Source organism: Candoia aspera, chromosome 2 (assembly GCF_035149785.1).
Source record: "Candoia aspera isolate rCanAsp1 chromosome 2, rCanAsp1.hap2, whole genome shotgun sequence".
In the NCBI taxonomy this organism is placed as follows: Eukaryota; Metazoa; Chordata; class Lepidosauria; order Squamata; family Boidae; genus Candoia; species Candoia aspera.
In genome coordinates, this window is record NC_086154.1 from 146,558,203 (window position 1) to 146,584,453 (window position 26,251).

The following is a 26,251-nucleotide window of genomic DNA, read 5'->3' on the forward strand; positions in this document are numbered from 1 at the left end:
GAGGCAGGAAGAAGAGCGGATCCGCCCCCTCTCCCTCTCCCCCTCCCCGCACCTTCTCCCCCATTCACCCTCCCCAGCACATCCCGAAGCACCCACGCCGAGTGGCAAGGCGGTCCGGCGACGTCAAGGTCTTGCGGGGGACACTCGCCGCCTCCCCACGCGAGAGAGCCCGCCTCGCCAGCCCTCCGACACTGATCCATCCCAGCGGAGAGAGCCTCAACTTGAGACCGGTCAGGAACCTCAGCTGGGACCAGAAAAGGTGGTGGGAAAGAGCAACAGGGCCAGCGGAGGAGCTGGGAAGAAAAGTGGGAACTGGAGGACGAAGACGAGCCATTGTCGCCCGGGAAGCAGCAAGCGGACTGGCAACCCACCCGCCTCCCGGCGGCAGAGCTGGGGGCCCCCACCCAGCCCATGGAGCCGCCGGGATCTGGCTTGGGGGGAGCCGCCATGCTCGCTGGTGAGTAGTAGACGATGGAGGGAGAAGGAAAGACCTCCGTTCATGTCTCCTCTCTAAGTCTCAGACCTTCGAGATCCGGAAGGTAACGATCCACTTTACTCCCCTCCAGCACCCTCCCGCAGCCCCCCCCCCCTCAAGTTGGCAGCTGGTTCTGTGTTCGGCAGCCTGGGAAAAGATGTGCAGAGCATTTTGGGCAAGTGATACTGCCTCCCACCCCCATGACTGGAAAGTGACAGAAGGCCCACACCATTGCCTGTCCCTGTACCAATCTGAGACTGAAGTCACTTTCAAATTATTGTGAATAGATCCTCCCGACCAGCCATCATTCTTAAAACCTGGAAAAGAGGGAGGCAGGATTGATGTGGATACAGGGTGGCACTGTGTGTGTTTATTTGTGGGTTCCCTTTGCTGAGCATTTGTGAAGGGGACTCCTAGCATCCAAAGAGGAGATTTCTGTCACAGATACCTCATTCAATTAATCACTTAAATAATTTTGTTTTCACTTGGAAAGGAGAGATGGGGTAGCTCTCCTGTTCTTGGGGCTTTCATCCCATTGATTTCCTACAAAAACTGACCCTCCCATAACATCCTGAGTCTTCCCACTAGGTACTTTTTATTAGGACCCCCTGTTCAAGTGCTACCTGCTGTGTGTGTGTACACACACACATACACACACATATACACACAGACATATATATGTAGGTACAGTATGTATGGACCAATATTTCAAACATAAAATACAATAAAATCCCACAAAACAGAACACAAAAACACACTTTCAACCCATGTCGGTTAGATGTCAAAGATTATTCTGGGCTTTTCCAACCTCCCTTTGAAGTCCTTACTTGTACCTCCATCTCTTCTGATAAGGCCCTGTAGTCTTTCCCATGATCACCGAGATTCCCCTACAGCTTTTACTATATTAACTGCTGGATTACAGCATTTGATGAGGTTTTTATGAAATCCAGCCCTAGAAAATCCTTTCTTCAGGCCAAATCCAGATAGTCATTTGCAAGTGGGGCAGAGGAAGCAGGAGGAGAGGAGAGAGGAGAGGAATGGTTGAGAAAGCCTTCATTCTGTGTGGCTCCTCTCCCAGACTGGTGTATGTCTTTCCCCAAAAGTCAGAAACAACCACCTGGGTATTTTGTGTGCCTTCTGGGACAATGAGAGGAGCGCTGACTTGGAGCACTTGGAGCATGCATTTTGTTCCCCCTGAGTACCTCAAATTCTTCAGTACACATTTGGGCTGAAGAATGACATTTCAGACCAGAAGCTGCAATTTTGACCTGATTTTTTTTAGAAATTAATGATCACTGCTTGAGGCATTAAGGTATGGTAGCATGAATTACAATGGTTTAAAATGTAGTTGATACATTTTTTGTTTTTATCCGTTCAATGGTGTCCAATTCTCAGAGACTGCCTGGTCAAGTCCCTGCAGTTTTCTTGGCAAGGTTTTGCCATTGCCTCCTTCCTAGGGTTGAGAGAGAGGGACTGGCGCAAGGTCACCCAGCTGGGTTTGTGCCTACGGTGGGACTAGAACTCACGGTCTCCTGGTTTCTAGCCTGATGCCTTTAACCATTACACCAAACTGGTCTAGCTGATACATACAAATGCCCTTAAACAGTCACTTATATTTTCTTCTAAGTTTCTGTTTCTTACAACTTACCTGTAGCTATGTCTTTTGTATATATTCTCTGCATAGTCTTCCATTTTTCTTCTCCCTCATGCTGGCCCTTTCTCCAACCCATGTCCCTTGGTTATGAGTGAATGAGATGTAGCCCTCTCAGTGTAGGACAGCAGCACTCAGATATACTGTGGGATCCTCTCCTCCCTCATTGTAACTGATGGCTGAAATGGATGGCTATTAGCTTATAACTTTTTCTATATCAAATTAAGAATTGACCTAATAAAAGTGAACTGTATGCAGAACTAAAAATTACAGGAATTAAACATCTCTGCCCTTTCCTTGCTTGCTTCCTTTAATCCTTGAGACTGCCTTCTAGACACCTATATAAAGTGCCATTACTTCCTTCAAATTCCTTCTTGAAACCCACTCTTTCTGTGAAGCTTTGGCTTAACTGCTCATTGAAGAAACTGATACTAAGTATATCTAACTTAGTGATCTTTAACTGCATGAATCTTTAGTTCTTCTCTCCTTTTTCAAAATTTAGAATTAAGCTCCTTTATGCAAAGATCTGCTTTTTTTTTCCTTTTTTTTACTCTTGTTGCATTATAAAGGAAGGGTATATAACCAGCCCAAAGGGTGCTTGGGCCTTTAATAGTCTTGGGTGTGGAACCAAGGACCTTTCCAAAACTTGCTATTAAATTAGAATATTTGATGTGAGAGAAAGAGGAAATTGTACTACTGGGAAGTCAATTTTCCTTAATTACCTGCATTTTAATTAAGTTTACATTTATGTTAAATCCAAATCAAATGCTGCTTTTGTCCTGCTTTTATCAACCCACTTTGATCTGTTCTCACCCACTTTTTGGAGCATGGCCCCCACATGCCTCTCAAAGGCTCAGTATGGGCTTAGCAGTCTTGCACTGCAACAGCCCTGCTGTAAAGGATGGTAGAGCTTGCTGTCACATTCTTTTTCTCCTTAGATGTGTGAGGCCTTGTTCAGGTGACAATCTGATACTTTAAGCCTTTCCAAAAAAAAGGAGAAAAATGCTCCTGCTCTTCAGGAATGTCCTGGATCTAGAGCGAAGGATGACCGTTTGTGTGTGTGCGGTGTTGAACAGGACTGCTGGCTCTCCATGAATTAATTTTGCTTTGGGGCATTTGGAACAATCCCCATGGCTAATTTTGGGAGGAGGCCATGTTTGAGTATTACGCAGGTTCCAGACATTTTGTGAGGTGGTGAAATTGTGCATTTTAGCCCATTCTCAGTTGTGTGTTTGTATGTAAGAGTAGTACTCCAACATCTATCGGAATAACTCCTTTGAGGGCTGGAACGGTGCCTGCTCTGTTGTTACGCATTGTTCTGTTGTAATAGTTTTGTCCCAGTACAAGCTGTAGCATTATTTTCAAAGGATTGGGTCGGGATTATCTTTATAGTGCTTGATGAAGTAATAGGGCACATCTAAACTGATGAAGTGATACTGCATACATAATGGGCGATGGAGATTTTTCCCCCCCTGATTATATCTGGCAAAATTTTCAGGGTTTCACATGAGATGGAATAACCAGCTATCAGAAGTTGTATTTGTTCCTGGTTTATCTCCATAAGTGTTTTTAAGCTGTCATTTAAAACATTTGTGGACTGCAAGAAAGCATTTCTGTGACCAATGATGCATGTATACTTTCCAGTGATAAAGGAACAGCATCACAGAAATAATCATTTACAGCTACAGATGTTATATTTAAAGCCTGCAAGGAAGTGACTTCATAGCCAGTGCTCTTTGCTCTCACTTCTGGGTTCTTCAGCACTATGTGTCCTGTTATATCAATAATGTCCAATCAATGCTCCCAGGGCCATACATTATCCCCAAAGCCCATTCAAAAACTGCTGTTGAACTATAGATTTAAGGCGATGTAAAGGAAGTGGATAGAAACACACGGAGTAACTGTGTACATTCCATGCATTTAAAATTCAATTACATTAAAACAAATGTTTTTTTGGCTCTGGTTCCACTTCTTTATCTTGGGCCATGCTCACTATTGGGAGTGTGTTTTGCACACAGCACTCAAAAGCCCAGTGTAGCCCTTAGCCCAAAGAAAGAATCCATTCTGTTGTTTGAAACCTGATGAGGCTCACTCCAGAAAGGCTGGGGATTGTAACCCTTTAAGTCTGTGGATCTTGAACAAAAGATTATTGTTATCTTCAGAGTTCCCCTACAAAATCATATCTCTTTGAGGAAGGCCATGAAGCAATAGCTTGTTTAAACGTTGTGTGTCAGGACTCTTGAGCGGCCAAGGGAGTTGATGTTCATGGCGTTTTTGGAGTGTGCTGTCAACCCTAGGCTAGTCTTCACTTCCCAGCTCAATAGATTGGAGACAGCCTTACAAAACACATATGGAAGTGTTGACAAAACTGGTTTCACACAAACAGCCAAATCAAGTGGTTACACTTTTCTTGAACTTTATCTCTTCAGGATGTGTGTGTGTGTGTGTGTGTGTGTGAGTGAGTGAGTGAGTGAGTGAGTGATTGGGGAGGCTAGAGTAACAATACTTTGCAATGAAAAAAATTCAAACAAACCACCACCTCCTTGCATGTAGAAAGCAAGTATCCTTCACACTATGTTTTTTTTCTCTATAGTGGAGTTCCCCAACCTCAACCATAATACTTATTACTGGATTCTTCTGATTTGCAAACATTCCTTGTTACCTACCAAGGACTATGCCATGCAACATCAGTATCACTGAATTGGCTGCCCCTTTGCTCTTCCTTTTTTCCTTTAGTCATGGATCCCTCAGTCACTCTCTGGCAGTTTCTTCTGCAATTGCTGGAACAGCAGAGCAATGGGCATCTGATTGCATGGACATCCAATGATGGGGAGTTCAAGCTGGTTGATGCGGAAGAGGTTGCACGACTCTGGGGCCTGCGGAAGAACAAGACCAACATGAATTATGACAAGCTGAGCCGGGCCCTGCGTTACTACTATGACAAAGTGAGAGCCCGCTTTGCAAATCTGGAATTAATCTGCCAGTTCCTGCCTTTCCTTTCCTTTCAGCCCAGCCTCAATTAAGGAGAGTGCAGTGGAAACCTAAAAAAATATTTGGGTTAGGTTGGGGGAATGAAGTCTTCCTACAGCTCCATAGGGAAGGAGTAAGAAGGAGTGCAGGCTGTGTTTTGGGAATCTCTGCAACTTGGGAATTGAATGTTAAATTTAATATTGGCCTTCTGAGACTCCCATGTTGCCTTTCCTCTCCCCTTTCACTTTTGAGCTCTTATGCCTGCAAAGATATGCTTGAAGTCATATGAAATCTCTGACAACAGTATGGTGGCTCTGTAACAGAAAAGTATGTATTTGTAGCAAAACAAAGCAAATTGAGAAATGTCCTAGCCAACAGACATATATATGTTTTGTTGTATGCACCCCACTTTCCAGAGCAGGGTGACCTGATTTTTTCTCCCTTGGAAGAAAGCCCATTGAGGTTTATATATATAAGGCCAAGACCCATTCTCTGTCATTCTGAATGCAGAAATAGAATAAAGTAATGGATTTAAATTGCAAGAAGGCAGATTTCAGTTGAATGTTAGGTAACACTTCTGAATGGTAAGAGCAGTTTGACAGTGGAATTACACTACTTATGCAGAAGGGTGGTATGCCCTTCTTCCTTGGATTTGTTCAAATGGAGGCTAGGCAGCTATTGGGGTGGTTTAATTAGGATTTCTGCACCAAGATCCTGATGCAGATCTTGATGGCCTCAACAGCCCCTTCCAACTTTGTGAATCTATGGAATACAGTATATGAGAAACACAGGATAAATGGAGGCAAATGCCGTGAACATCTGGTGGCCCTCAGATTTTGCTAAATTTCCAGTAGCTCCAACTCACATTGCCAATCATCATCAAATGCTGGAAATTCAGCAACAGCTTATATGAGCTGCAAATTCCTTACCCCTTTACTACCTGATATCAGACTTTTTTAAAAAGGAGAGATTGGCACCCCATGTATCTTCCTTCTCTGCTTCTGTAAACCTATGCTTACATACTTTAAAGTAAGTCCCATTGAACAAGATAATCTCATTGTTATCATATAATAATCCATCTGCACATTATTATTATGTGAAGGTTTGAAAGCTACTCTCCTTTGACGGATACACACACACACACACACCCCATATCTGTAACTGTCCCCAAAACTGAATAAAACATGCAATGTTATGCAAGTGATTGTCATATTTATTCAGTCAGAGAGTATCAACTAGAATCTAGCTTATTTCAGAATCACTGGCTTTTAAAATTCAAATCTCTTTTCAGAAAAGATTATAGGTGATAGATAGATAAAAAGGTTATAGATAGATAGTTGGCTGCATGAAAGATGTACAGTAGCTTGATTACTTTGTCTCTGCTGCTCTAATTCAACCATCCTCTGTTCATTTCAGAATATCATCCGCAAAGTCAGTGGGCAGAAATTTGTCTACAAGTTTGTTTCTTACCCAGAACTTTCAAGTATGGAAGGCATGAAGGATGAGGCAGGTACCAAAAAACCTGAGCAGGTCCCAGGCGAGGCCAAAGCAGGTGAAGGAGCATTTGGTACCTCCAAAGCTGCCCGAGGAGGCGGAGGTGCCCCACGTAGCAGTCGAAATGAATACATGCGTTCCGGGCTGTACTCCACTTTCACCATTCAGTCGCTGCAGACCCCTGCGCTGGCTGGACGGGCCACCCGCCATGAGATGGAGGTCTTGCCTGTGGTGCCTCCCCTCGCTGCTGCTCCCGAGCCAATGGCCCCCTTTTCCATGGCCCCAGTGGAGGACCTGCCCCAACTGCATATAAGCATTGAGGAACCAGAGGAGTCTCAAGAGCCACTGCAGGTGAGTCATGAAAAGAGCTTCCAGTTTGGTGGAAGGGGAAGACGAGAGCTAGCTGCAGACTTTAAGGGGGCTTTGGATAGGATCCCCTCAGCAGATCACTCCCGGACTGGATTCTCTTCAGCTTTCACATGTTGCCACTATCTGTTTCTTTGCTCTTTCTGTATCGGACTAAAACACCCAAGGAAATGGCAAAGCAACTAGATGCTGCTGTTTTTTCTCTTCATGCTTGTTCTTTCTCATACTTTAGGCAGGGCAGATAAATTAGGGCTAGCAAAGAACAGCAGGAGAAGGAACCAACCTCTGGGGATGGATAGCCATCTCCTGCTGGAAAGAGGATTTTAGTAGGGGCCAGTAATGCTGACTGAACCATACAATGCACACATCTGGCAGTCATGGGAACCTTGTGCATACATGGTTAGAGCTGCCATTTCTGTTTCTGGTTTTATCTGTGTGCTTTTAATTATTATATGCCTGTGGCAGCAGGACTGAGTTTGCAAGATGAAAGGTTGGCAGCCTCAACTCTTCTCTCCCTCTGGGTCTACACACCCTCACTCTGCCTGCTGCCTTGGTGTGCAGTTTGATAATTCCTGCTGCCACTACCAGTCTTGCTGAGAATGCCATCCCTGGCATCTTCTCTGCTAATCCTGGCATACAAGTGTGATAAGGCTCTCACACCTTAAATTCTGGCGATTTAAGATGAAGAAAACAAAGAGAGAAATAAATGAGAGAAATTCTATAGTGCCACCTCCTGGCCATGCAGGGTTGAGGTTCGTGGCTATGGAAAGCAGCCCATTCTTCCCTCTCCCCTTCTTGAGAGCTAGATCAACCTCACAAGAGATAAATAAAATAAAACCTTACTTAAAAAAAAAGAGGGAGGATGTAAAAAATTCCTTTTTGGCTTCAAGGAGTCACAAGCAAAACTTTCAAAGGCAAAGCAAATAAAAAAACAGAGTTGTCTGAACCTCAGCATTTTAAAAGGATCTCCCATAAGAAAATGGAAAGGTCTGGCTAACTAGAGAAGATGCTGGTCTGCTCCTCTTTAGAACCAGTTCTATTATAAAGAAGTTCCAATCTGCCAAAAGACAAAGGCACTGAGTTTGCACAGAGACAGTAAATATCAGAAGCAATAAATTAGACTGAAAACACACAAGAGTCAAAATAAAAGTAATTGCATGCAGTATTTCTAGCTCAACTTGCTACCTGTTTCCTAGGATGATCTAATGCCTGAAAGCTAAAGTCCCTTTCTCTCTTTGGGCCTTTTTCCAGCTTCTTGTAGATTATAATCTTTTTTCAGAGGTTCAGGAATACCCTGTACTGAGCTTCCTGTTTTTCACTTCTTTTGGAGAGCTTCCAGTAATTTTCAATTTAATAAAAGTCATTCCACCTGGAGGGGGAGTGGTTCTGGGAGTGGCTTCTTTTGTTACCTGCAAAAGCATCTCTCCTCAGGAAGGTCCTGCTTGAGACAGAGACATGGGTACTCCCTGTCTAGGAAGTGCCTGTCATTTTTGTGAATGCTGGATGATACCACAAAACTATCATAGAAATTAAGATAGTTGCTTTTGGTTTTACTCTAACCCCATGCCAGGAAGTAAAAAAAAAGGTAAAGATTTGATTATCTGACTGCTCTTTAAGGAATAAATACCTTACCCCATTTTTTCAGCTTCTTTCTACAGGTTTAGTTTTCAAAAACCCAAGTGTTCCCAAACTGCATCCTTAGCATCTTTGCTTCAGCTTGTATGGCAGTTGCTCCCCTTTCCAAGGGAGGGCAAACCTCCTTTTAGCAATCTGTTTTAATCCTCTCTCATTTGAAATATTTTGACATGCTTAGCATAGAATGACTCTTGAAACTGTATGGAAACAGCAGCTTCTACTTTTTCATTTCTGCCGCTTTATTGACCATATTTCATATTTCTATGCTAGTTCTTCTGGCTTCCATACTACATCCAGGGGCAGTTCAAGCACTCCCTTATATTGGGCAAAATCATCAAAATTTTCCAGAAAAAAAAGTGCCTGTTCTTTTATAAAATGCCCCACAGTTTAAAACTGTATAATACAGTTTTTTCTTCTTGGGCTACAATTCTATTTAAAAAAACAGCAAACCTCCCCGCCCACAGAACATGGGTGTGATCCATCACTATGGTGACAGCATGGGAATGAATAGGCCCAAAATTTATATATTCAGAAAGTCAATATTTAATCTTTCTAAAGCAGTGTTTTTCAAACTTGGCAACCCTAAGATATGGCTGGGGAATCCTGGGAGCTGAAGTCCATGCAGCTTAAAGTTGCCAGGTTTGAAAAACATGGTTCTAAAGCTTTACATTTCTACCTGATAGCTTAAATTGTAAAAAAAAAAATGCACAACTGAAAATTGACATTTTTGTTAACTCAGTTTCAGTGGCATAATTATGAGGAGAGTCTGGCCTCATGCAGTTTATGGGTTCCCCACTCCAGCCTTTAAGCTTAAGGATCTGTAATATATTCTACCAATAAGAAAGGTTAGATTTGTGGGAATACCAAAGAGAACCTTCACAGCTGTAGCACCAAATTTATGGAACATTCTCCAAGATTGGTTAAATTGGATTTTCAGTCTGAGAGTTATGGTATGCTGAGAACCACACTTCAAAAAGTAGTGGGACAAGGATAAAAATTAATTAAATTAAATTTAATATAGTTAACATGACTATTTCCCATGTATAAAATACCTTTTCCATTCCTGGACACTAAAAGTTTCAAGACTGCAGTTGGAGTGCTTGCCTTTTTTGAACTGTAAGTGAGGGAGTGAATGTTTTTTAGATTTTTTAGTAGAGTCATTTAGTGGTAGGTGGCTATCTTTATTTTTGTTCTGTTGTATGTTCAGGTGTATACATGGAGTCACTGTAGGAAGATCAGTTGAATTTGGGAGGAAGAACAGAGAAAAGTTTTGCATTTAAATTGAAAATAGATGAGGTTATGGTATGGAAGGAGAATAGAGAGAGCAGAAAAGTAAAAGATGGAACATTGCATCTTGGTGCTGACCTGCCTGCCTCCTACATGGGGCCATGGGAGCATGATGACCTCGATCCAAGAGGTTATCAGTGTCTTCCTTCAGGAAGGTGTTATGGTGGTAGCCTTGAAGGAGGCTGTTGCATGGACCCAGGCCATAAGATGCCATCCTTGGATCCAGCAGTGTTTGAGAATTATAACCCTGTCTCCAGTCCTACCTTCTTACAGTATATCATTGAATGCATGGGGGAGATACAGCTGCAGAGCACTTCAGAGGAAGTAAATTATGGGCCGCTTCCAGGGAGAGTTCGAGCCTGGGCATGTGGCACAGGTAGTGGTGTGCTTCTAAATGTTTAAGAACCAGCTCTGCCAGCTCCATTTCCTTCCTTCCTTCCTTCCTTCCTTCCTTCCTTCCTTCCTTCCTTCCTTCCTTCCTTCCTTCCTTCCTTCCTTCTTTCTTTCTTTCTTTCTTTCTTTCTTTCTTTCTTTCTTTCTTTCTTTCTTTCTTTCTTTCTTTCTTTCTTTCTTTCTTTCTTTCCTGCCTTTATTATTTTTATAAATAACTCAAGGCGGCAAACATACCTAATACTCCTTCCTCCTCCTGCTTTCCCCACAACAGCAACCCTGTGAGGTGAGTTGGGCTGAGAGAGCGCGACTGGCCCAACAAGGTCACCCAGCTGGCTTTCAGGCCTAAGGCGGGACCATTACCGCTGCTGTGCTGTGTCACTAGCCATAGAACAGCTGATTGGCATACTAGGTGTCCAGGCTCACCTCTGCTGTCAACTAGCTTGCAAAATTCCAGAAGATTTAACAATTGGTTCTCACAAGCCAGTGCGAGCTGGCTCCGGCACATCACTGGGCACAGGACTGGTCTCTCTAGTGAATGACCTTTGTCGGAGCATTGATGGGGGACCCTCTTGGTCTTTTTAGAACTCTCAGTGGCTTTTGATACCATTAACCATGGAATCTTCCTGGGCTGCCTGTGGAGGTAGGGGACTGGGGCGTTGTTTTGCAGTGGTTCTGTTCCTAGCTCAGTGGGCAGTTCCAGTCAATGGTAGGGGAGGAGGAGACATCTGCCCGGTGGCCACTCCCTTGTGGAATGCAAGAGGAGTCAGTCTTCTCCCCTTGCTGGTTAGTATGTATGTGAAGCTGCTGGGAGAGGTCCTCCCATGATATACCAAAAATACTCAGCTTTATATTATCCTTTGGGCCTCATTGGAAATCCTGTCAAGCTTTTCTCCCACTGTTTAAAGAGATCTTGATGGAATGAAACAGGTGGAAGTTGAACCCTAGCAAGACAGGTTAAGTTATCTAGCAAGACAGAGTTGCATGTTGTTCTCTGCCAGTCTCCTGGACTCACAGCTACTACTGGATAGGTTGCTGGCAGCTGTGGCCCGGAGGGTGATTGGTGAGTCCATCGTGGCCCTTCTGGAGTGGGAGGACCTGCCACAGTAACTCATTCCCTTATCACCACAAGGTTAAATGTCTGCAATATGTTCTACGTGGAGCTGCCTTTGAAGATCACTCAGAAAATACATTTGGTTCAAAATGCAGCGGCTTTCTTGCTGACTGGTATAAAGTAGTTGCTGTGATTACACCTATCTTGCAGGTTGTGCATTAGTTACTAGTAGGTTTCTGGGTGCCATTCAAAGTGCTACTTTGACTTATAAAATACATTTCCAGGACCACCTATTCCAACCAAATGTGGAACCCCAATTTAGTAAAGTGAGGGGGGTTGGTGCCAGAAAAAGGTGTTTCTCAATCATGGTGCCTGTGCTCTAGAACAGTCTTTCTCTGGAAACTAGGCTGGCCCCCTTGGTGATGACCCTCCAGAAGTGAGTGAAGACCAACTTTTTCAAGGGGGCTTTGGGGAGTGATTGTTTGACATCTGTAGCTGAATGTTATTTATTGTTTATACTATAATTGTTTTTATTTTGCTTTTATTATGTTATTATTTGGGGTTATGGATTAATTTTCTTACTTTACTATGGACATTTATTAGGTATGTTTTGGTATGTTGCTATTAGCTGCCATGAGTCTGAAAAGATTTGGCAACATGCAATTATGAATTGTTCTTCTTGTTGTTGTTAATTGTTGGGAACTTTCCTGGAGGTTCTGGGGTCTTCTCAAGGATTTTGAGAGCCGCGGCATTTAAAACAGAGGGGCTCTGAATGTGCCCTTCTGTTTTAAATAGGCAGTTAAACATTTTTTTCCTCCATCATGCATTAAAATGTTTTTAAATGCAGCTAGTGTCCTAACTACCAGGAAACACACTGGGACAATGAACTGGTCTCTAATATTTATTACTAGTACTTAACAAGAATCCTAACAAACTGAAGAAGCATGGGAAAAACCCAGACATATAACCCCCAAGGGTTAAGGCGGTCCCGATCTGTGTCTCTTTGAATGGCTGAACAGTTCCTCAGTGCTACGCATGCGCTTGACAGTCTGGATGGGAGCCCCCTGCTCGCCATCCTTACTCATGACAGCTAGGCTCTCTATTTTAAAATATGTTTCCATCTTGGATTCAATGTATCTTATGCATCATGTGATAACTTTTTCTTCCTCTTTTATGATATTAAATTTGTGGCCATCCATTTGCTAGATATGGAATTTGCGGCTTCCAGCTGTGGTCAGGGCCATTTAACGTAGATGGTTTTAAAAGGGGAAATACAGTTTTAAACAGAAACCTCCAGAATCAAAGTTTGCGTGCCCTTATTACCAGTAAACAGTGTTATTATTTGTGTCCTACTTGCAAACTTCTCCAGTGTTTATGGTTGAGCACTCTGCAGTAGCTGGGTATCTAGTGGTTAAAGCTCCAGGCTAGAAACCAGGAGGCTGTCTGTTCTAGTCCCGCCTTAGGCCTGAAAGCCAGCTGGGTGACCTTGGGCCAGTCACTCTCTCTCAGCCCAACTCACTTCACAGGGTTGCTGTTGTGGGGAAAAGAGGAGGAGGAAGGAGTATTAGGTATGTTTCTAGCCTTGAGTTATTTATAAAAATAATAAAAGGCGGGATAAAAAATAAAATAAAACAAATAAATAAACTAGACTTTGGTGTGACCCAACAGGGCATTTCTTAAGCTCACAAAAAAAGTTATTACGGCAAAAGACCAGCATAAAACAGTACAATATAAAAAGGGTATAGAAGTAGAAAACTATAATATAAAAAGCAAAGGAAGATACAATGTAGGGAAAACAGGCACACAGGACTCATTATGGGGAATCCAGACCTAAGAAAGAATAAGATTAAAATGGTTATAATTTATATTTTTACAAAAATTTGTGTGTTTGTGTGAGCAAAGTAGTACAGAAAGCAAATAAATGTACTCTAAATACATAAAACAAGTAAGCATAAAAGCAATTGCCAAAGGCAGAAGGAAGCAGACACGCAAGGAAATGAAGAAGAAAAACTGAGGAGAACTTTTCTTAAGTTGCTTTATGTTTGAACTGTATATCACATATACAGGATGAACGATAACTTTCAAATAAACAAGCAAGTGTCAGAAAGTGGGGCTCTGTTTTATTTCTTTTTCTGTTTTTTTTTTTTTTACCATAAGGAACACGTTAACTAAAGTTATGAGAAAGGGGCTGGCTGGTATAGAATGGCCATAGCTAGAATAATGGCTGGGATAATGCATTTGTACAGGACCAGAAAAAGCCATGTGTCTGAACTAGATTTGAGATGGAGAATATGTTCAGAAGAAGTCTGAGGAGAGGGAGGAACCAGACAATAGGAGAAAAAAGTTTAAAACAAACTGTTAGAATATAGTCAATGACTGCATTCTCACATTGTGCGAAGTTAGGCGCTTAGTAAGGGTTTGTTGACTAAGCACATTTCTGTGGCAGCATCATAGATTGTGCTAAAATGTAAATCATGATTCACAAATGGATTGGTTCATATAGCATACTAAGGCAAAAGCACAGTGTGTTTTAGGATGAGGTAGTAACCTAGCTACTGTTAGGCGTAGCAAATGAGCTCCTAATTAATATTGTAACCAGCCTGCTAGCAGTTTTTTGCTGGGATCCATTTTTCTTTTACAGAAGTTTTTTTCTGTACCCAGTGCCCTCCAGATGTTTTGAGAGTACAATTCTCAGAATCCCCAGCCTGCATAGACAGTGACTGTGCTGGCTTGGAATTTTAGGAACTTTATTTCTGGCACATATGGAAAACACCAGATTGGGGAAAATGTTTTATAGAGACAATATGTTTCTGAATGTCTCAGGAGAGGACAGTCCTCAGTTTCACAACCATCTTAAAATAATCTGACAGTGTTTTCAGGGGAAGAGAGTATTTGACCAACCAGCAAGGCACATTTTATAAAAGCTCAGTTTTAAGGAAAATAGAGCAAACAAATTAGTCCTAGATAAGTAGACCAGGACTGAGGACTGATTCTTTTACAGTACTGCTGGTTATTAGCAGAAGGCTCAGGAAGGAAGTATGCTGTGCCTGGCAAACATCCTATAGTACCAAATGCATTAGTTCAGTAAAGCTAGGCTCTCGGGTTTATTTCTGGGACTTCCCCTGTAAACAGTAATGAACTTCAAAGCCTAGTATACGTGGTTCTGCTTTGTTTAGGAGATTCTTTGATCTCTGGGTCCCCAGATCTTCCCCTGGCAGCATCACTCTCAACACCTCTGTTCTCTGCCCCCCTACAGGTCATAGTGGAGCCCATTCCTTTGGAGACTCCTGCACTCAATGAGAAGGTGCTGGTGAAAGTGGAGGAGAACCTTGACCTTGACGAAGAGGCAGCTGCTCTGATGGTTTTAATGGATGGTGGTGTGAAGGAAGAGACAGCTCCCTCGGAGAAGTCTTCTCTGGAGAAGGATTCTGTGGAGGCTGAGCTGCAGCAAGATGGGGATAGGCTACTGAAGAAGGAAGCACAGTCTCCCAGCCTGGTGTCTGTTTCTCTTGAAGGACAGCCCCAGAAGGGCAAGAAGCCTAAAGTCCTGGAGCTTCCATCATTGCCAACCCAGGAGAAAGTGAATGCAGCTGTTAACAGCCTCCTGGCACCAGGCGGGACAGGGAGCACCTTGACACCAACCACAGTTATTTCTTCTCATGCACTGGTGAGACCATATTTATCAGCAGGCCTTACTGGATTTTAATCGGTTCCCATGAATTGGGGATAGAACTGGGGATCCTTTTCCAAAGCTAAAGGCATCTGGCTTTTGTTGTGGATAAATCTAATTTGAATGCGATGCTTACTGTTTCCTTGGAGTACTAGACAGACAGACAGACAGCTGTGGTAAGCACGTAGTGAACGTGCAGAAATAATAAAAATAAAAATACTAAAAATGAATACCCTACCCTGCTACAGGTTCAGGAAAGTGATTGATGGTTGGCTTCACCACTGATAGACAACACTGGGTGGGTGGAGAAGGATGGCAGGGAACCCACCAATCGTTGCCCTAAAACTACTTCGCATTAAACTGCAGGTAGGCTTTGAGGGAAGTGCTATTTATATCAACATACTTTTCTTCCAACTCAAGGATGGGAGGAAAGCACATTAACATAGCTATGAGAAAGAGCTGATTCATTCTCTGTGTGACCAAACCTCATTGTCCTTCTTTCACATGGGCACTTAACTTTTGCATTCCTCATACATACATTCATCACTCATTCATTTCTGACTCTACCTCTCTTTGTACACTTGAACACTTCTTAAGTACCTTATTTCCACTGCATTCAAATTACTATTATATTTCTCCTGACATTTCCAATTTTCCTATAATAAATTGTCCAGACGCATGCTCTTGTATGTAGCCATGTTCACTCCTTTTGATAAACATTTCATCCCTTGCAAGAGACCATATATTTCCCATTACTTTTTGAACAGGTTGGGCATATCTTAAAAATTTCCATCCATTTTCTCATTTTAATAAACATTCCACTAAATGCACAAATTTACCTAGCTGCTCTTTTTACCCTTTAATGTATAAACTGCATTCATTTGCTTCATTTTCCCTGTCAAACACAACTACTTTGGTGTTTATGCATTAGTTTTCTGATCCATTCTCCTCATTACATCATATAACATTCATATGTTGTGTAAGATAACTGCAAATTGTTCAGGTTCTCAGCCAATAAGTGGCATCATATGCATAAAAAGGGCATGAACATTCACTTCTCTGACCAGCACACCTCTGACATCACCACAAGCATTCCTTATTTATTTACTTAGTGTGTTTCTAACCCACTCTCCCTCCCACCACCCTGCCACTGACTCTAGATGCAACATCAGGTATTCTTCTCTTGCTCTGTTCTTGGAATTGAACCATTCCGTAAGCATTTGATTTATTTTACACCACTCCCATTGCATTCAGCAGTTAACCTTCAACCCCACGTTCATGTAAAACATTCCACATTTGACACTTGTTTACTTTATCATACACTTTCTCTAAATTAACACATTTGGGATAGACTTTCTCATATTCATACATTTGTCAGTGACCTGCTAAAGAGTGAAAATCTGAATTCTCAGGTTAATGTGCATTCCTCCATCCCTAAGTTAACAAAAAAGTATGTTGACGAAACTGCACTGTCCCCACGGCTGAGCTTTCCTGTGCCGGGAAAATGGTCTTGTCTTTACAGCTTTAATGTGGGACAGTTTAAAGGCAGCAATTGATAGATTCTCTGGTTTTGTTTCTCCTTCTGCCCAGTATCACCTACCTGGAGGGAAAAAACCCACCAGTCACTTTCCTTGAGATGTGCATGGATTGGTGACTTGAGCCACCTTTCAAGTTACCTAAGTGGCAACTCACTGCTAGCGTAGATAACTTGTGAGGCCATTTCTGAACTTATTTATTTATTTAATTTATATATCAAATTTGTCACTGCCCGTCTCTTCCCATCAGAGGGTCTCTGGGTGGTTATATCTACTGGTCTTCCAGAAGACCAGAACAACCATGCCCCCCCCAAAAAAAGATTGCCCAGGAAACGGGTTGCATGTGAGAAGCAGGGCAGGCTGAACTCTAGGCCTGTTGGGACAGCTTTCTCTGGCTCCATCCCATGCCATCCCACCTCATGCACAGCCTGTCAGTTGGACAGTTTTAAAAAACAAGTTTTTAATCTATGCAATTATCTTTTACTCTCCACGCATATTATACAATATCTTTATCTCATCCCCATTTTTGCCACAATAATTCTCTGAGCAATTTCTCTTACCCATAGCCTCTTTCAGTTCATAATTCCACCAAGCATCTTTTTCATACTTTCCTTTCTATGACACTTCGTAACATAATTCTTTTCACTCTGTTCCAAGCAACTTTCATGTCCTCTTTCCATTTGTTCTGTTGGATGGTTAAGCTATTAATATTTTTCATACATTTTTCATACTATTTACTTTTCCTGTAGTTGTTCTTTCACTTGTTTTATTTTCTTCCATGTACATTTTCCCCAAGATCTATTGTTGATAATGGTCACTCTTTATCTTAGTCTTTCATTGTGCTTTTTGATTCATTCCTTTTCCATTATATGTATATGTATACTTTTTGTTAAACAGAAGCTCATCGGTTATCTTTCTTATTCATTCATGGGTCTCCTAACAGCCCAGTCATGTGTTTTGTTCTCTCATTTTGTATCCACCCATCCATCCATCCATCCATCCATCCATCCATCTCCCCCTCAGAATAATCCCCCCATCGCATCCATTCAGACTGTTGCACAATTTCTCCCAAACTCATCCCTGATTCTTTCTTTTGTTATTATAAATCAGTGGAGCATAACATGTGTCAATCATTCCTGTGAATTCCTGATTTCACAGACACCCACGATAATCTAAATGGCATCAGTTCATTCTTCTTGTCCTAACTGCCAGGAAACACACTGAGACAAGGAACTGGTCTCTAATGTTTTATTGCTTGTACATAACAGGAATCCTAACAAACTGAAGAAGTGTGGGAAAAAACCAGCCATATAAACCCCAAAGGTTAAGGTGGTCCCGATCTGTGTCTCTTTGAATGGCTGCCCAATTCCTCAGTGCTACGCATGCGCTTAACAGTCTGGATGGGAGCCCCCTGCTCGCCATCCTTACTCATGACACTTCTGGACATACATTTTAGCCATTTTGTTCATAATTAAACTAACACTTTCATATACCTGCATGTATGCAGCAACTCCAGTCCACAAGATCAGACCACCTTCATTCACATCTGTTACATCCTTCCCATTTCTCTTGGTTTCAAACACAAAGCATATCAATTTTTCTTTCTTTCATTTCATACACTTTTTACCATTTACTTCTCTTGCATTCCAAGTTGCAATCTTCTGTGTGGCATTGACTACATATCTCAGATAAATTCTGTCTGACCAGTCTGGGTGGACTATTATACTCCACTTAGAGCAGCCTTTCTCAACCTTTTGACCCTGGAGGAACCCTTGAAATATTTTTCAGGCCTCTGGGAACCCCTGCACATTCAGGCTCAGATATAGGCCGGAAGTTACAAAATTATTATATTCGTTTCACGTGTAGGCTGTATATATGCATTAGCAGTGTTCTTAAACTAAACATAAAGAATGAAACATACCTCTTTAATGTGAAGTTGCCCAAATTTGAAATAATTTTTAAAATAAATTGTGATCACCCAGGGAACCCCTAGTGACCTCTTGCAGAACCCTAGGCTTCCATGGAACCCTGGTAGAGAAACCCTTAGTTAGAGGCTCAGTGGCTTGGAATGGCCTAAAAATCTTATAAATTAGAAAATAAAAATAGTGCTTACTACATGGATCCATAGGTATTGACCTCTGCCAATAATCAAGGCATTCACACAATTCTTTTTAGTAAGACAGAGAGTTTACTAGCCTCAGTTGCAGCTTACTGTGCCACCTGTAGTATTGCCTGCTAACTAAAAAGAAAGTTTGGGAACAATTTAATCAGTATACCACAACTGCAGCCCAAACCCATTTTTACCCCAAACATGCTTGTGTTCTTCTATGTAAGCTAGGCTCTCTACTTTAGAAATGATCCTGCAAGCCAGCATACATGCAGTGTGTATGCAGTGTATTGACATTCTCTTATTTATCAGCAGGCCCCATTGAGTTTTAATCTGTTCCCCAAACCTGGGATAGAACTTGGGGGTGCTTTCCAAGTTATAAGGGGCACACCTGATGTGAATGGGTTTGCTTAGAATTTCTTTGGAGATTTTTATTATAATTACTTTTATATCATCATCATCATCATCATCATCATCATCAATACCCATAGAGTAGGACAACTAGGGCCTTCAGGATCAGCTCTGCTCCCTGAATACCAGCAATTGCTCTTTTAGTTACTAAACCAGACACAAGAGAGATCTGGGGAGATATTATGGACATGAGAAAGGAGTTGCTGATAGGTAAAAGTTTGTAGTTTTATGGCCTGACAGTATGTGGGGAAGTCCTTTCCTTGAAGCTTTTACCCAGACAGTTCTGAAGAGGCTTTTTAATTAGCCATGATGGTGAGAAGTTCCCAGTTTCATTTAGTATTGGTGGCTTTTGAAAGTGGATGTCTAACTATTGTGCATACCCCACCTGCTGAGGTGAAGATTGGAAAAATGGTTGGCAAGGTCCAAATATAGCTTGCAGCTGAATCAGAAGCCTGCATGTTGCAAGTGGTTATGTCTGTCAAATAATAACGCATGATTTTAAAAATATGTCTCTCCAATAATAAAACATTATTTTAAAAATACATATAACAGATAAATACCAAAGTAGAAAGCTTATAAGATTGTCCACAGCACTATTGCCTCTCTGTATACAAAGGAGGAAAATTCTCTTAAGTGGAAAAAAGAGAACATTTGCAAGCACAGTAGTTCCAACTCTGTTCCAATTTCTTATCCCTTAGTTCCCTGTCTTCCTTCTGAGAACCAAACATGGAAAAATTGCCCAATGGAGTAATAACTTGTGGTTATTTTGAAGAACTGGAATGTTGCTGTTTTTCTTTTTCCTTTTTAAAAATTCTTGTCTCATTCTGATCTTCTTTGCAGACTCCAGTCCTGCTCACCCCAAGTTCCTTGCCACCCACCATCCACTTCTGGAGTACCTTGAGCCCCATTGCACCACGTAGCCCAGCCAAGCTTTCCTTCCAGGTATGGTTTGAAATCTAAGGTCACAGTGGGATAGAAAGTGTATCTGTGAGGGGAAGGTAAAGCTTGAGGCTGGGATCATTAATAGTGGATGGATCTGAAGTCATAATTCATTGAGGAGGTGGAAGAACAGTCAGTCTACATAAGCATTTCAATAAAAGATAGTCGTATTTCATTATAATCATCCAGAGCTAATCTATGTCAAGAAGTGATTTGTTCATAAGTTACTAATAACATCAATTTTGCTGACCGATTGAGTAGTTGGGGCTCTCTATTTATCTTTCCAGTGCTGAATGAGTCTTATAGCTATAAGTAGGACACAGGGAATCCACTTTTTTTGGTCCAGATGTCAGCTTCCGCGCAACTGGAATATAGTTCAAAAGGACACAAACATCCTAAAATAAACTTGATGGACCTCTTTGTACAGTATGGTACTTTTAATTGAGTCAAGTGTGGAGTTAATGTACCATATAAACTTGAAAATCTATTCAACAGTGGGATTAGAGAACATTAGTTTAGCCCCCAATAGCCCTAACTTTGTTCTGAATTAAACTAGTCTTATTTAAATTAATTTATTCTGTTTAGGCACACCCAAGTACAAATGACTCTGGGCAGCTCACAATACAACAAAAAATAAAATATAATGAAAAAAACAACCAGCAAAAGATAAGAAAGTAGATAAGAGAAAAACACAGGGTGGCAGATCCAGCCAACAACAAAACTCACAAGGGGCTCCTGTGCCCCTTACCCAAGGCCTGGGGGAACAGCCAAGTCTTCAAGGCAATGGCTTTTTTCTTTTAAAAATGGCCTTTGTTGTAAATCCATTGTTTGTGTATGTGGTATGTATGTATGGAAATTTGGAATAAGGAAAGGAGAAGGTGAAGTATTTCAACCCCCACACTTCAGATCATGCCCTTTCAAAACCATTTTATCATAGACTAAGCAGTCATTAGGCAGATCCTAAGCTTTTCCCTCTTTCTCTCTTTCCAGTTTCCCAGTAATTCTAGCTCACAAGTTCATATCCCGTCACTCAGCGTGGATGGACTCTCCACTCCTGTAGTCCTTTCTCCTGGTCCCCAGAAGCCATAATCTTCCCTCTGCATCATCGTATTCCCTACTCCTGCCAAAGAACTGGCTTGAGTCTCTTTTCAAGCACTTGGGTCTACTTCTTCAGCTAGACAGCTATGTGTCCCTTCGTTAACTGGAAGAACGCTTTGATGATTCAAGCAGTGTCAGCTTGAAGAACGAAAATGGCATAGCAAGCAGATTCATCCACTAGTTTCTGATCTGTCAGAATTTTCCTTTGAAACCAAATGGTGTTTTGCTGATATCAAGCACTTGATGTATGGCACTTGCTTCCTGTTGAAAAATTTCAGGCAGACCTCAAATACATCTGTGAGGGCAATGAGAATATAAGCTTTATTTGGTCTCCTCTCCAAGAGGCTGCCCGTATTTGACTCTGTTGTGGCAATATGGCTTTCCTTTTCTGTCCCCTGTGTTGGTAGTCAATCTTTTAATACAATTTAGCTGTTGGTCCAAGGTCAAGAAGGCTACCAATCTTCATCTACCTTGCAAGGTAAATCAAATATCTCATTCCATCTCAATTTTTTTTCTGGCTTAGTTTTAGCTTTGTTATCAGTAGAGAAGTAGGTCCTGCCAGCCATGTTCATTTTGGGAGTATACAAAGAAACCAGTGTCAGCCATATTTGTTTTGGCTATGTATGGACAATAGGTTGATATGTAAGCCATCTTTGTTTTTGCAGGATAGATAGAATAAGGAATTTTGATCAGCTTTAGTTTTGAATGGATGGGTGTGGGAGTGCCATAGCTACTCACATCGATTGCAGCTGAACAAAGAAGAGAAGAGAAAGCGCTGTTGATCATGTTTCTTCTGAGTATTTCGTAAAGAAGGTATATTGATACATAGGTCATTACTGTATTTGATTTGACTTCATAGAAAAAAATAACGGGATGTGTTTGCTGTGCAACACAATAGGAGCACACTGTCAGCCATACTCAGTTTGGCCGGCTAAAGCATCAGCAGCAACAATTGTGCTTACTTTGGATAAACTCTGTTGATTGTGATTCTTTTGGTTCACTGAAGTAGGAATCTTTCTGGTATTTCTTTGGGAGAAAAGTGCTCCATTTGACACCAGGACTACAGCTGGGGAAGTTTTGATCATTTTTCCCCCCATTGGTCAAAAGTCACCGGTTCGTCAACGTGGAGACCAGAGAATGATGTCTGCTTACTGATTTCAAGATCTACTTTCTCTTGTTGCAGAATGGTTTCCTTAATTTATTTCCTGACGCTCAAAAGTCATGAAAGAAATGACCAGAGGGGAAATCTTAACCCTCTCTATTTTTGATTAATTTTTATGGTTTCATTTCTGTCATCATTGGAGAAATGTCAGGCATCAGCTATTGTGTGGAAAATGTTAATTACTGATTGATCCTGATCTCACATACCTCTTCAGTTTTCTTCCAACTCTTGAGTCATCCTGGAAACAGCAGTGACAAATCTACCATCTTATAATCTCTTCAGTTCCTGCAGCCAAAAAAGCTTCTTTATGGAAATAGTGGAAATGCCATCTTTCTATAGTTACACATTTTATTCCAGATGCATCATAAAGAGTCTCTGCAAAGGGCTGTGTCTCTTTGTCAGATGGGTTTATTAGAACTCATATACTCAGATGACAAGAATTTCATCACTTGTTTATTGTGGTTTTTTGGAGGTTATCCATAAGTATTTGTTAATACCACAAAAGATACGCTATTTCAGAAGTATCAGCCAATTCTTAATTAGAATTCCTGGCACCTTCTATTTTTTCACAGAGTATCTATATCTATATCTATATATCACAATTTTATCTATTGTCAAGAGAGTTGTATTAAGAGAAAAGTAGATGGTTCAGAACTATATTTATCTTTCTGTCTGTCCATTTTGATAACTATTTTTTAAACCGCAGGGTGGGGGTGAGAGAACATTCTTTTAAAGTGAGTTTGGAAAGGGAAGCATTTGGCTTTCTAATTGTTTGTATGTACCTGTGTACAGATTTTGAAGTGGAAAGATTAGTTAAGGGCATAGTGTGGGGAGGTTTGGTTTTCAAATTACTCTTAGAAGAGTTTGTAATGGAAATTCAATAATGGTAGACCAGGTTCTCTATAAGAGCAGTTTCCAACTGTGATGGTTGAAGATCATGAGACTTGGTCTGTCCTATCTGGAGGACACCAGGTCTGAAGCCTTTTCCAGGGTGTATTTGGAGCAACCGTGTGGTCCAATAGGCCATATGTTGCCTTGTTCTGAAGGTGTTCCCTAGAATGTGCCTTGGAATTCTTGAAATCTTTCCAGGACATGCTAACCGCTACTGAGGAGTTCCTTAGAATATGAATAACTGCAAAGTGGGCTCTGTAAGAGCAAACAAACACACTGATACCAATAAGAAGGATTAAAGCAGAGATTTGATGAGGAGGCCAGACCAGACGCTGAACTTGGGTATCTGTAGATCTATCAATGACTTCACTAAAATTAGAGACCACTGAGGTTTAAATTAGAATGTCAGAAAATATGTAAGTTAAAACCTTGCATATGGTTCAGTCATGATGAAAAAGAGGAGCAGGGTAAGGAACCCAGTTAAAAAAGCAAAAGAGGAATATGCCTGAAGAACCCAGGATCTTTCCCAATTCATAGGTTTACCTCCTCACAATTTGTACTGTATTCCCAAATGATTTTTCTATGTACTAGCAGGAGTCTCATGTAGTATGTAACCCCCTAATTAAATTACCTGGGGAATTGACTGCAGGGAGATAAGCTATGAGCAGGATTTCACCATCCATGTGCCAACTTGCTTTTAACTCACTCTCTGCTCCCACTTTTCTATGTGATTGGTGTAGAAGTGAGTTTAAACGATATGCTACATTTATGCCCAAAAGGGCCCTGTTGGATTAGGCTTCATTCCTTGACATATTTTGTAGTGATGGGATAGAATCTGCTCTCATAGGGAATTAAGCAAGACCACATGGATTTATTCTGGCAAGAAAGAGATGAAACTGGGTAGAAGATTGAAGATTTGACCAATAGTATTGTAGATAGCAGATTTGGGAGGGCTTTAAAAGCAAATGTTTATAGCCAGAAAGATATGGTTTATTTTTAATCATCCTGTTGTGTAGCATTAATAATAACGATGATTATATTATTGCTGCACTTCCATATTGCCTCCTCCTGGGAGAAATCTAAGTGCTTTACAAGGGGTGGTTTACAGATTTATTTAATAAATTAGGCACTTTGTGTAATCAGCAATCTGCAAAACAATCAGGTACAGTTCATGAGTGTTACTATTCAAATCATGTGTAAATCATATGTGACTTTTGTATGAAGTAAGCTGTGCTTTAAAGCAAACTGTGAGTACAGCATCCATAAGCCTATATATATATATATATATATATATATATATATATATATATATATATATATGCACAAAACAGATGGAAAACAAGACTACATTGTGGCTGAGCACGAAGCATTCGAGCAGCTGATGTGTAAAAAATGAAGAGTGATTTGTGGCACGTTTATGTAATGCCACTAGTACATCAAGAGTAAGTATTTGCATTGTAATGGATTTGTAATGTACTTTCATAAAATAACCTGTGGTTTTATTTTAGCCATCCTACATGCAAACCACGGGTAAGCCATGAATAGCCACCAGTAAAACTGCAAACATTGTTTCTTGTAAAGTGTAAGTGAAATGTGGTTATACTTTGAGTACACCATATGCAAACAATGAATAGATCATGTAAGCCATTATTGACCTACGGTCAAGCCATGTGGAAGCCGATATAATGTTTAAACCATTTTGGTATGGTTTTTTTTAAATAACTGGCTTTCCACATTAAACCTCTCTATTTTTCTCATGCAGGTGCCATTGGGCTTGCCCCAGTTTTATTGAGAGCACCCAGCAGAGTAGCTTTACAAGAATCTTGTCTAGGACAAACGACTGCTTTGACACTCTCCCTCCTGAAGCTTGGTCTTCAGGGTTAATTGTTTGAAAGTCCTAGCAGGACTTAGGAGGGTGTGGCTCCCAGAGCCAAACAGTAGCACTACAGTCCTAGACTTCTTTCCTCACTTCAACTTGTGCAGCTTTCAGAAACTTTGTGCTAGAGTAAGACAATGTTTTGTAGCCATATAGTAGTGCTGACACATATGACAAAGATATCCCTGCTATGGTGGCATGTTCAAGGGATAATTGCAAAAGGACTGTTGAAGAATATTGCAAAAATTTTACACATGCACACCTAAATCTCCAGAATACACACACAAAGGTATATGTTTATATTCCTTCCATTAGTAGCTCTTCAGGATTCATAGAGCTATGGATTCCTTTATCTTCAAAAAAGGGAGAACAGGATAATTATTCTGAAAAGTGCTTAATGTCCTCTAAACAACATTAATAGAAATAATTGTTATTTGGATAGTATTCTAAGCACAAAAGGAAATTCATTTTTTAAATAGGAGTCTTTCTTATTTTTTATTTTTTAATTTATCAAATGTGTCACTGCCCATCTCCTCCCACCAGAGAGACTCTGGGTGGTTTACAACTAAGTAATCAATAAAATAATAAACATACAATATAATTACAATATATAAAATATGATATATAAAAATGCAATTACACGTAGACAATAAATATAAAATAAAAATAAAATCCAAATGGCAGATGATCTAACACAGTCCTTGTGTGCAATGAGCATTCTAGGGCACTAAACATCCCCAAATGTGACTATTCCCCTCCCTGCCCCAAACCAGGTGCCAGAGCCAAGTCTTCAGGTTCCTGTGGAAGGCCAGGAGCAATGGGGCTAACCTCACCTCCGGGGGTAGGGTGTTCCAGAGGGCAGGACCTACTGCAGAGAAGGCCCGCCTCCTGGACCCCGCCAAACGGAATTCTCTTACCGATGGGGTCCGCAGCATGCCCTCTCTGCATGATCAGGTGGGACGAGTTGATGTAACGGGGAAGAGGCGGTTCCTCAGGTAGCCTGGCCACATGCCATGTAGGGCTTTAAAGGTGATAACCAACACCTTGAATTGGACCTGGAAGCAAACTGGCACCCAATGCAGCTCGCGCAGCAAAGGTGTTATATGCGCCCTTCTAGGGGCACCAATAATAGCCCGTGCAGCTGCATTCTGGACCAGCTGAAGCTTCCAGATACTCTTCAAGGGTAGCCCCATGTAGAGTGCATTGCAATAGTCTATATGGGAGATAACAAGGGCATGAG

At 41.3% G+C, this 26,251-nt stretch overlaps 1 protein-coding gene across 2 annotated transcripts; it reads left to right on the top strand.

Annotated features, from left to right (window-relative positions):
• On the top strand, positions 1-25,450 carry ELK1 (ETS transcription factor ELK1). Of its 2 annotated transcripts, none has more exons than XM_063294060.1 (6): positions 1-539; positions 4,863-5,071; positions 6,513-6,941; positions 14,579-14,989; positions 19,886-19,987; positions 20,975-25,450. In XM_063294060.1, the coding sequence occupies exons 2-6, from the start codon at positions 4,865-4,867 to the stop codon at positions 21,071-21,073; spliced, it is 1,248 nt and encodes a 415-aa protein (XP_063150130.1). In that variant the 5' UTR covers positions 1-539; positions 4,863-4,864; the 3' UTR covers positions 21,074-25,450. The 2 variants fall into 2 exon arrangements, with proteins under 2 accessions (XP_063150130.1, XP_063150129.1); XM_063294059.1 differs by having other exon boundaries at positions 1-457.
• Positions 25,451-26,251: the final 801 nt, after the last annotated feature.

What these genes read in the sequence shown, in the direction of transcription:
- ELK1 (XM_063294059.1), top strand. Translation starts at nt 412, where the DNA reads ATGGAGCCGCCGGGATCTGGCTTGGGGGGAGCCGCCATGCTCGCTG. An exon ending in TGCGTTACTACTATGACAAA is followed by an intron (nt 5,072 to 6,512) that starts GTGAGAGCCCGC and finishes TGTTCATTTCAG; the next exon opens with AATATCATCCGCAAAGTCAG. An exon ending in CAGCCAAGCTTTCCTTCCAG is followed by an intron (nt 19,988 to 20,974) that starts GTATGGTTTGAA and finishes CTCTCTTTCCAG; the next exon opens with TTTCCCAGTAATTCTAGCTC.